This window comes from Leiobunum rupestre, chromosome 4 (assembly GCF_980474605.1).
Source record: "Leiobunum rupestre chromosome 4, qqLeiRupe1.1.hap1, whole genome shotgun sequence".
In the NCBI taxonomy this organism is placed as follows: domain Eukaryota; kingdom Metazoa; phylum Arthropoda; class Arachnida; order Opiliones; family Sclerosomatidae; genus Leiobunum; species Leiobunum rupestre.
The window spans coordinates 59767536-59779052 of record NC_143387.1 but is presented as its reverse complement, the minus strand read 5'-3'; the positions used below and the strand labels follow the sequence as shown (position 1 = coordinate 59779052).

General features: G+C 38.0%; 1 protein-coding gene across 1 annotated transcript; it reads left to right on the top strand.

The window, feature by feature from the left end:
- The first annotated feature begins 1823 nt into the window (after window positions 1–1823).
- Window positions 1824–4038, top strand: LOC149948546 (uncharacterized). The gene is made up of 7 exons (XM_090171107.1): window positions 1824–1982; window positions 2070–2231; window positions 2322–2472; window positions 2542–2918; window positions 3006–3381; window positions 3423–3778; window positions 4006–4038. Exons 1-7 carry the CDS (start codon window positions 1824–1826, stop codon window positions 4036–4038), a joined length of 1614 nt encoding a protein of 537 aa, XP_090027233.1.
- The last annotated feature ends 7479 nt before the right edge of the window (window positions 4039–11517 follow it).

Genomic DNA, 11517 nt, shown 5'->3' with positions numbered 1-11517 from the left:
GACGAAATCACCCGAGGGCCTTGACGTAAAGACCGTCGGCGCCACAAGATGGAATTCCATATAAAGAATAAGAAGTGTCATACTTATTTAACAATATTTTTATTCTTATGGTAATATTAAAAAAATTCCACATTTATTTACGATATTTATTTATTAATTTCTAATAATCGGGCCGAATCGAACCTTGGAATCAAATAGCAAGTGATTCGGGCATTTTTTAATTAATATTATTTATTTTGATTGCTATACGATTCCCGGTTTGAAAGCATTGAAATGGCCCCATACTTAGAACCCTATTTGGTTAGACTGCAAACCTTCTTTCGCAATTTCTACTTTTTTCATCCATTGATCCATTCCAAACAGCAAAGGCGCCACTCTCTTCTTAGTGCACTGATAAGGGGATATTTAGGGGCAGTCTATGACTTGAAAGTGCTGTGTTTGTCCACTTAGCATCCAGACTTACAGTCTCTTAAAATTTTCTTCATTCTCGCGGTTTTCAATTTCAACAATAGCGTATACTACTTAGTCATATGACGATGGAGGCTCCACCGGCGCCAAATGCCAAGGGGCCTCCCCCCCTTCCTTTGGGGCTTGGTCGTATAGGCTGGGCAAGCTTCCTATACTTATACCTCGCTTCATAATCCTTTCTACGGCAATAGTATAAATAGTAGGCTACAAACTCAACTCGTTACAGTTTCTTGTCGACTTTTCTCGAGTCTGCGTCTTTTGAGTTTCAATTCCTATTTCAAATTTTCAATCCTTTCGGCGTATAATTTTTTCGGGTCTAGGATCTAGCTTCGAACTTCGGAAGTACGAAGTTTCGTAATTTAGAGTCCTCAGTCTTGTACTCTTGTTTGGGAGTTATACAATTTCAGTTTAACTTGTTTAAGACTTTAGGTTCGCTTCGTCTAACGGACACCTTTCTACAGCTAACAGATAAAAGGCAATTATTTTTATTTATTATTTCTTAAATTTTTAGGTCAGTTTCTTACTTTATAAAGTTTCCTACTTTGATTTCGTTTGTTTTTCTTTTATTTAAACTTGTAACGGTGGTTTGGTACCTCTTTGCTTTTTTCATTACTTTAGTTTCTACTCAGCAGTCCTTTATTCGATATAAATATTTTATCAATGAAATCACTATAGCATTGATTTCCTTTAAATTTAATTTAATTTATTTCGTTGATCAGTTCCGTTTTCGTTTATTTGTTGGCTAAATATTTTTGTTCTTTTCTAATTTACAGTATTTACTATGTCGAGTTTCCTTAAAACTCCTTCACCGAGTACCGCGAGTACTAGTACTTCGACGTCTTCAATATGTTCAAGTTCTTTTGAACTGGACTCACTGGAAGACTTGGAAGAAGTCTCTCCTTCTTCCCCGAAAGTCCTTGCCTTGGAGGATGCCCTAAAAACCCTTTTTTGTAGGGGTGATTTTGGCAACAAAAACATACAAGAACATGTTGTTTATATTGGTAGTTGCCCGTCGACCAAATCTGGAGTCAGCAAGACTGCGGTTGCTGTATGCAACTATTGCGACAAAGAAGTAAAAACGGCCCAAAACAACCCCACATTTTGGGAACGCCACGTGACGGTACGTTATTTACGATTAACTCTTCGAAAGACCCTCATTATTAATTATTAATAATTATTTATTTAACGGCATGTACAGATGGTCCACAAAGTAGCTTTGCGGATCAAGAATCGCAAACGCCTGGCGCCCAAAACCGCCTTTTTCCCCGAAGTCCCCCCCGAAGAGGAAAAAGTCTATAGAAAATGAAAACGTAGTAAAAGCCAAAAATTTAACATTTCTTCAAATGTTGATAAATATGGTTGCCATGGACGGTTTACCTTTCTCCGCGGTTGAAGGAAAAGGGCTGAGGATGGCCTTTCAGTTCGCCAACCCGGACCTGAAAGTGCCATCGAGACGATCTTTGGTCAGGGGCATCGAAAATACCGTTAAAACCGATTTGCTACCCAAAATGAAAGTAAGTTTAAAGTGTATATTTTTTCCAAATATCTATACTTAATTAATTAATGTAAAATTAAAATTTATTTTTAGACTTTGTTGACAGAGGCAATCAGTAATGGGAGTGAGGGTCCAGTTTATAGACCAGACTTGGACGTTCAGGAACGTCCTCCTATCATTTATCCATTTCCCCGGTAGCCATACGGCGGAACGAATTGCGGCCAAATTGAAAGAGATTTTGCAATCCGTTGGACTGACTCTTTCAATGGTGATTATATACATCCGTGTTTTATACTTGTTATATTTATCATATTAGGAGGAAATATGTATAACTCTATAACAAATGTACTTTTCTTAGATATATAGTGTGTGTGCGACCAACGCCCAAAATATTTCGAAGGCCCTGAATATGATGGACGTGGTGGAAACTAATTGGACGGTAACCGGACTTAACCAAGAAGAAGGGACTTCGGAGGATGAGGAAATTAACCAGGCCATTTTAGATGATGGTATATCTTTAAGTTTGCTACTAACTCGTAATTTTGTAATATATTATTAAAAAGTCTTTCCGCCTATAGGTTGGAGTTCTTTAAACCAAATTTTCAATCCCGAAAATTTTGCAATGCCGGAACCAGACATTTCGGCGGAAGACATGTATGAAGACCTCCTCACGACGCCGGAAGAAGTCATCCAGGGGGTTCTGGATGACAATCCATTATGGGAAAGGAAGCGCTGTATTGCCCATTCACTGCAGTTAGTTGTGAATAAGTCCATTAGGAGCAGCGATGTAGTGAAAGGAATGATCGAACGCGTAAGCGCTTGGATCGCTTTCCTGCATCGCTCTCGTAAATGGAATGAAGCCTTTAAGCAGCGTTCTCCTTCTCATTTGGATGTCCGCTCTGTTGGCGGTGTACGGTGGAACGCCGTATATTTGGCACTGGAGCGATTGGCCGAAGTAAGATCATTCTTAAACGCGCTTATTTAATTTAATTTTTCCAAAAAATCAGTTTAAAACACGTACGTATTTATTCAATTTCTATAGGACGGAATGGTTAAAGCACTCCGAGATACAATTTTGGACGCGAGGGAAGCGAAGCAATGCCCAACCGACATTGAAATCCCGAGCGTCGCCGACCAAAAAATGATGAGAGATATCCTATCACTACTAAAACCAATTAAGGTGGCGACGGATGCTTTCCAAGTGAACGGACCGACTTCCCACCTGGTCATAGGTCAATTGATGACGGTTTTCCAAATCCTAAAAGGCGTGGAAATTTCGTCATTGGACGAATTTAAAACAAATTTATTGTCTAATTTGGCATCTCGTTTTGCCGAAGAAATTCGGGATAAAGAATACATCGCCACTGCCATTCTAGATCCTTGGCAAAAAACCACCCTATTTCAAGTTTTGTCAGAATGTCTGATAGAAAACACGAAATTAAGTTTTTTTCCTATATAGATATTTACAGCAACCCTGGAAATTTTCTTCCGACAGACCTTCCGGATCTAGACAGTCAAACTGTAAATTTTCAAACTCCGGATATCGGCACAGCCACCGCTACCGTGTTGGACTTCTTAAAGCGCCTCCCCAACGTCAGCGAGGAAAATTCAAAAGACATAGTCGCCACGCCGAAGAACTCAACACGTTTTCCTCATTTGATGGCACCGAGAAATCCGGCGGGAAAGTCAAGCTGCCCTCAATATGAGAAAGAGCTGAAATCATACCTTGAGGAGAAGCTGTGTGATCAGGAGGAAATTCAAATATTGGACTATTGGATGATCCATGAAAAACGCTTCCCCACTCTTGCAAAACTGGTGAGGCGAGTGATGTCGATACCGGCATCCTCCGCCGATGTCGAAAGGATGTTTTCAATTGCGGGAGCAATCATGAGATATCGGCGGAGTAAAATCTCGCTCGAGCATGTAGCTCAACTGTTAACATACAGGGAATACCGGTTATTTCACCGCACGTAAGGTAAGTTGACCAATTCAAAATGAATAGACGCAAAATAATTTAACTAATCACTGTCTCTCTATCTTAGGAACAATTTGACGACAGCGTACGTCGTATTTGACAAAAACAAAAGGCCTTTCTAAAGGCCATTAGAAAGTGTTCATCGTGTAAAATGCAAAATTATTGAGTTTATATTAAGCGTAGTTGTTTCGCATTTTACAGGATGAACACTTTCTAATGACGTATGAAGTTCCACGGAGGAAGGCTTTAGTTTCCGCCGTGGAGCATTAGCGGAGTTCATTGCCTCCCCGTTTGGCATATGTCGGTAACTAATTTAGGTTTCGCTATCATTGCTTAAAAAATGTGCAAAACTTAATTAGGCTAAAATGACACGCTCTAAAGAAATAACGCTTCCGTTTAAGATTATTTACAGGTACGAGCAAAGAGTTCAAGATTTATTTAATTATTAAATGAACCATTATTTTCGTGGATGTAAATAGAAATAAATAACAATAATGAAATGCAACCGTATTGTTTTTGTTTTCGAATAGCCTACAATTTTAAGTTAAAACCGATTATTACCTTCCACCAGAAGTAAATAGAAGAAATGGCCCTTTGTACCTATCGTTAGTGCAAGTGTTCCCTTGACCACAAACTCATTTTTGGCGGGAAATCGCGGATTAATACATTGTTTAATTTCCATTTAAATAGTAATATCATTATTTATCACGTCGAAACGATGGTAATAGTATTGAATTTAATTAGGCTTAAGTTAAACTGATGTGTCAACATTTTGCTACCGCGAAATATTGCTACTGTTGTTTAAATAAGCTTAGGTGTATATAAAAAAAGCTAAACCGCATCAAGTTGCCTTAATACTCGGCTACGTATTTATTTTTCTTTATATACTAGCTTTAATACCCGGCTTCGCCCGGGGTCTTTTTGATTTGTACGTAATAAAAGTACCGCACCATAACAAAACCGTCTTCAGAAAACTTCGTATTTTTATTTCCTTCTGACGATTCTTCCTAATAACTTTTGGAAGAGCTAACTTTGAATTTGTTCTTTAATTAGCCGACTGAAAAGCTAACTAACATTTAAACCTACGACTACATTTAAAGAGACTGATTTTGTACTCCTTAACCAAACTTGATTTTATTTCTCCATTTGGGAGCGACCTAAATGTTTGAGCCCTTTCACTCGGCCTTTTCGAGTTTTAATTTCCACAAATGTTGAGTCCGTTGAAGAGCCCCCAAATTCGACCCCTTCTACCTGTCCGTCAATGTAGAGCCTACGGGCGACTAAGATAAGCCCTTCCCGTCAAAACCTCCAGCAAAGTCCAAAGTCGAGTAAAATATAACTGAATTAGATATAATAAAATTGAATTAGATTAATAACCATGTCAGGTATTTGGAATTAGGTGCGTTTAGTTGCAAATCAGGCCCTGAACATTGAGTTAAAATTTCAAAGCTCTAGAGCTAACCGTTCTCGAGTTTTTATGAACATGACATTTACAAATAACTAAATAAATAAATCTATATACAAAAAATCTGATGTTTGTATATATCTATATCAGGAATTCATACCTCGAGGTATGAATTCCTGTCTATATATATTGGTTTGTTACCTTCTATGCACGCCCAAGATAATGTCCGATTCGCACAAAATTTGGCCTGTGGCATTGTGGCCCGGCCCTGCCGTCAGGTTTTAGGGGTGTCTTGAGATTGCTTACCTTTGTAGTTTTTGAACACGGGACCAATAACCGGTGACCGCAAGACCGAAACCCGTGACCTCACGCTGTCAAGAGACGCGGGTATTAAGAGACACGGGAGTTTATCTCTCTGGCTCTAATTGCCTCACTTAGCATGGCACGACCTTCGACCCTTTTCGCTTGCGTTCGTTCTCTTTTCTCAGCCCCCCACCCCTCCCCATCTGTGTCACGCAGACACCTTTGCCCGGGCCGTATTCATTCCATGCATACCCATAATTCCAACCGATATGCCATTTGATTTTAAACGCCTGCAATTTCCAATCAATCTTAGCTTCGCAAGGACAGTCACTTAAAACTGCGGGAATTAATTTAGAAAACCCATGCTTTATGTGGCGTGCTCAAGAGTTGGAGCTGCAAATAACGTGTACATACTTACTCCAAACGGAGAAACTAAAAATATTGTGTACAAAAACGCTTTATCATAATTACATCTTAAACTAATCAAAGAAATCAAATATATGTTAATATTACAAGATATGATATTTTGCACTATTAAACGTTTTCAATTTAAAAAAATGCCTATTTACTATTTAAAAATAATTTAATTTGCATATTTAAAGTAAAGTGCATTTTGTTTCCGTTTTCTAAACCTCAATTTACTCAACTAGCTGAAAGCACGGTCGGAGGCCGGGCTTCTCAGCTAGTAAATAAATAAATAAAAGGACAAACTTATAGACTTATAGTTATAGATTGATTATATCACCGGCGTTGTGGGTTGCTCTGTATACTAAACAAACTTAACACATCAGGAGGATTGTGTGTATTCATGTTTACGGCGCCAAATGATCATTAAATTATACATACTATATTTTTAAAGCTTATATTTCAATCTACAATATGGAAAATTTAAAAAAGTGAGTATGAAGCCTAATTCCCACTTAGCGCGAAATTTAGTTTTCGTGATACGAATTGACGGTCGCGAATAAAATTTACTAAAGTGCAAAGCTACGGCAAAAATTTAATTCGTCGCGAAAATATCGAAAAGTCGTTAGTTTTCTTCGTAGACAACATTTAAAAACTACAAAGAATTTTGAGCTAAAAATTTAGTTTTCTCACTAAAATTATATATGTTAATAACCTGTAAATTTTCATCAAAATTGGTTATGGTGCCGAGGGGGACTTTTTCCAAAATTCGATGGTTTAGTAAAATAGTATAAACATGAAATTATCATTGTTTGTTTATACATAAATGTTTCCGGTGAAATCGGAACAATGAAACCATCGAGAGGCTAACCACTCTTAGAAAATCTGTACACCGGATTACGCTTAGATTACCACAGCCAAAGGCAGGGACTTCAAAGATTACGCGTAATCCCATTAGTACAGTCAAAGGTACGGCTCTGTACACCGATTACGCGGAGTGATCAGCCCCTCGGAAACCATAAAGATCAAGTGAAAGTGTGAAACCACCATAGCGTTACTGGAACAAGGGGAGGGCTAACAGTACAAATAAATCACACTTTTACCAAAAATAAATAGACATAAACAGAAAGTCTCGCATTTGCGGTATTCTGTACCTTTCCCTTTGGTTTCCATGAAATCTAAGGTGCAAACCCCCAATGCTTCCCACCCTTTGAGTGCCACCCAATCAGATCGCCTGTAAAGCATTGGAAAATTTTGGTCGGAAATTTGTAAAAGTAGTGTTTCGCGATGCTAAACACCCTGGCGGGATTTCCTATAAGCTCTTTCGATCGTCCGCTTAATTTTCAGTTCTAAATGGCTCGGAAAAAAACCCAGCATTAATGCCAGAAAATTCTAAAAACCAGGCAAGTCAATGTAATTTATACATAAAAGAGTTGCATACGACTGGAGTTCAAACTGAACTCGTTGAAATTGAAAACAATTAAGATATTTTAAAAAAAAAAGCAAAGCGTTAGAAGACGTAGATAAGGTAGACCTAGGCTTAGTAACTGAATATCCAAAATCTGTGGAAGAGAAAGAAACGAACACTGAAATATTCGGATTTATAATTCCTTTAAGTAAATGGGATGAAATAAATACGTTTACGTCTTCAGCATAATTCTTAATAATAACATCCATAACTCTCCGAGAATTTCCATCATTATAACACAAAACTAAAACATTAAGTTTTGATTTTGGTACACACGTGCGCGCCTAGACTACGAACTTAGCTGCTAGCTATTTCGCGGAGAGCGACGTTTTTAAAACCAGTTTTCGCATGTACCTCGTGCAATGCCCTAAATTTGTAACGGTCCGCGAAGGGGGTCGGCACCGCCGAAAGGTGTTAAAGTAGTTTCTCAGATTACATGGCGCGAACTTTGCCTCCAATGCGAGACTTTCTGTTTATGTCTATTTATTTTTGCTTTTACATACCACCATATATAACATAATAAAAATATGTATGATTATTATAAAAAGCATACTAAACTGATTTCCAGAGTTTTGCCCTAATTCAGGTTTCTTTCAACACCGAGACCCATAGTGCCTAAAATATGTTCAGGCCGAAATATATATTACAACTACTACCCAATGTTCTGCCAGGAAATTCGTATTAACATTTTAGAAAGTGTCATACTGGTTATGTTACTTATGATACCTCTGTAGCTAATCACTATACAACGATGAATATTAAAAATATAAATATAACAATAATGTATCTACATCTGCCTAGATATTTTTAATGTTAGAGTATACAAATCGTTGTGAAAATAATACGTAAAATAATCAGTCGAGTAGAAACTGATTAAAAACAGAATAAACAAATCGATGAGAAAAATAAAATATTTTCAATGTAGGCTCGCCACCCGGTGAGCGATTTTTGAAGAAAAAACCAGCCCATTGCTCAACGTGATCATAGACAGTATATATCCCTAAGGGGACGAGAAATCGCCTACCTTCCACTGCATTAACGTCGCTGTTTCTCTCACTGACGCTCTGTTATTGAAAAAGGGGGGGAAGCGCTTCAAATGACCTTGAAAGTTCCCGTTTTTCAAGTACGGCCGTCTTTATTCAGTTGGGGCCCTAGCATCGACATGAACTCTTGCAGCTGGTCGCAAAGCGACTGTGATGGGGTTTAAAAATCAGAGCGTATTCTCGTCCCCTTAGGGATATATACTGTCTATGACGTGTTCAAATCCGTGGTCTACGAGCTTTCAAAATTGAAAAAGCTGCCACGCCGCTAGAGGCAGTATCGCGTAAAAGTGAGCAGGCTAGCCCGTCGATCGGCTGATCTTGCTCACCGCGTCGTGAGAGCTTTCATCTGAACAAACCGCGACGCCGCTAGAGGGAGTATCGCTTAAAAGTGAAAAGACTAGCCCGTCGATCGGCGGATCTCTCTCACCGCGTCGTGAACATTCAGCCGCTGAAAAGAAAATTCCGCGCTCGCCTTGAGCTTGCTCAGTTGAAGAGAGATAACATATTATCGCCTGCGTTGAGATCAGGTTCACTTGAATGCTCGCGGAAAAAATTTCTGAGCGTTCACTTTGGAAAGCTGCTCAACATTTTTGCCCACCTCTGTCATGCAGGAGATAAGCATCTGCTTAGGACGTAAAGTTGGAATTGGTTCGATAAATTTTTCAAACGCGATAGCATTGTCTGCTAGACTTTCTCGATTGGTTTTAGGGCCCACTGGGGCCCCTATTAAAAAGCATACCGGTATACCGGGCATACCATTAGCCAAGATAGGAGCGAACTTGGCCTAGCTTATACAAATCGGTCTGGTTCGCTCTGTTCTTAGCTAATGGAAAAAATAAATAGACATATGTCTATTTATTTTTGCTAATGGTATGCCCATGCTTTACAGCACGGGCATACCATTAGCTAAGATAAGAGCGAACTTGGCCAGCTTATACAAAGCGTTTTAGCTTCATTTTCGCGCAAGGTTTTGAATGTTTATCCATTTTACCGACATTTTTATTCAGTTTAAATTTCTTATAACTTCATTTTCACACAAGGTTTTGAATGTTTATCCATTTTACAGACATCTTTTTCAATTAAAATTACTTTAAAATGATTTAATTTAATTTCAATAATAAAACTTGATAATAAATTGTTTTAACTTCATTTCCGAGTACTTTTCAATGGGCATACCTGCGCTTAGAGGGGCAAAATTGGGCCAAAGGAATGGAACTTCATGCAAACGTCATATTAAAATGTTTTTCCTTCATTTCCGAGTACTTTTCAATGGGCATACCTGCGCTTAGAGAGGCATACTTGGGCCAAAGGAATGGAACTTCATGCAAACGTCATATTTAAATGTTTTTCCTTCATTTCCGAGTACTTTTCAATGGGCATACCTGCGCTTAGAGGGGCATACTTGGGCCAAATGAATGGAACTTCATGCAAACGTCATATTAAAATGTTTTTCCTTCATTTCCGAGTACTTTTCAATGGGCATACCTGCGCTTAGAGGGGCATACTTGGGCCAAAGGAATGGAACTTCATGCAAACGTCATATTTAAATGTTTTTCCTTCATTTCCGAGTACTTTTCAATGGGCATACCTGCGCTTAGAGGGGCATACTTGGGCCAAAGGAATGGAACTTCATGCAAACGTCATATTTAAATGTTTTTCCTTCATTTCCGAGTACTTTTCAATGGGCATACCTGCGCTTAGAGGGGCATACTTGGGCCAAAGGAATGGAACTTCATGCAAACGTCATATTAAAATGTTTTTCCTTCATTTCCGAGTACTTTTCAATGGGCATACCTGCGCTTAGAGGGGCATACTTGGGCCAAAGGGATGGAACTTCATGCAAACGTCATATTAAAATGTTTTTCCTTCATTTCCGAGTACTTTTCAATGGGCATACCTGCGCCTAGAGGGGCATACTTGGGCCAAAGGAATGGAACTTCATGCAAACGTCATATTTAAATGTTTTTCCTTCATTTCCGATTATTTTTCAATGGGCAATTAATCCTTCCAAGAAAGCTAAACTAATTGAGGAAATTATTTGTCGAATCCCCGTGATTCATAGATTATTTTGGATGGAGCTGCCAGAAAACAACAATAGCAATGACTTACTAAAGAGTCGTGGATTGGCTGAAGAATAGAGCGTTATATAGAATGTTATGTTATAATGTAAATTAGTTATAATAGTTTTTATGCTTTGAACAAAATGTTCCTTATTTAAGAACATTTATTTTAGCAAATAAAATGTTTTCATTTTTTTTATTTTAATACTAAGCTTATTTATAATTAACTTATGATAATATCATTAAATAATTTTTTTAATTAAGTTATGATAATATATAATGTTAAGATAATAGTTACTTTACTCCAGTTATTCTTTACTACTAATTTAACTTATGATAATATATTTATAATGTTAAGATAGTGACTTTACTTAAGTTATTCTTTAGTAATTATTTTGATTATTTTCCTTTAAAATTAACTTATAACTAAGACAAACATGATTTTTGTGGAATCGTCCGATTATAATTAGAAATGCAACAAATTGCATTTAATGCGTTTCTGTTTTGACTCAGGAGTTGGAATTTACTGCGCAGAAACGCTTTACGGGCGCGAGGGTCGCGTGGCATTTTTTAACGTACGCTGCGATTCGCGTTTTCGCATCGAGTCGACTTTGATTTCCGATTTGGTTTTTAAATTCTTTATTACAAATTTTCAAAAGTGATGCAAATGTCAGTTTCTAGAAATGCTCAAAATCTGTCGCCCCTGAGAGTTGGGCCGTGTTTGCCCCAACACGCAATACACCCGAAATTTTCTCTCTTTCCGCCGCCGTTTTCGGAGGGATTGACTATTTTGCTGAATTTCTGAACTGTCCGAACTGCTGAATTTAAAAGGAAACCTTCTATAAATCCTATTATCTGAATTTTTTGACTATTTTGCTGAATGCTGAATTTCTGA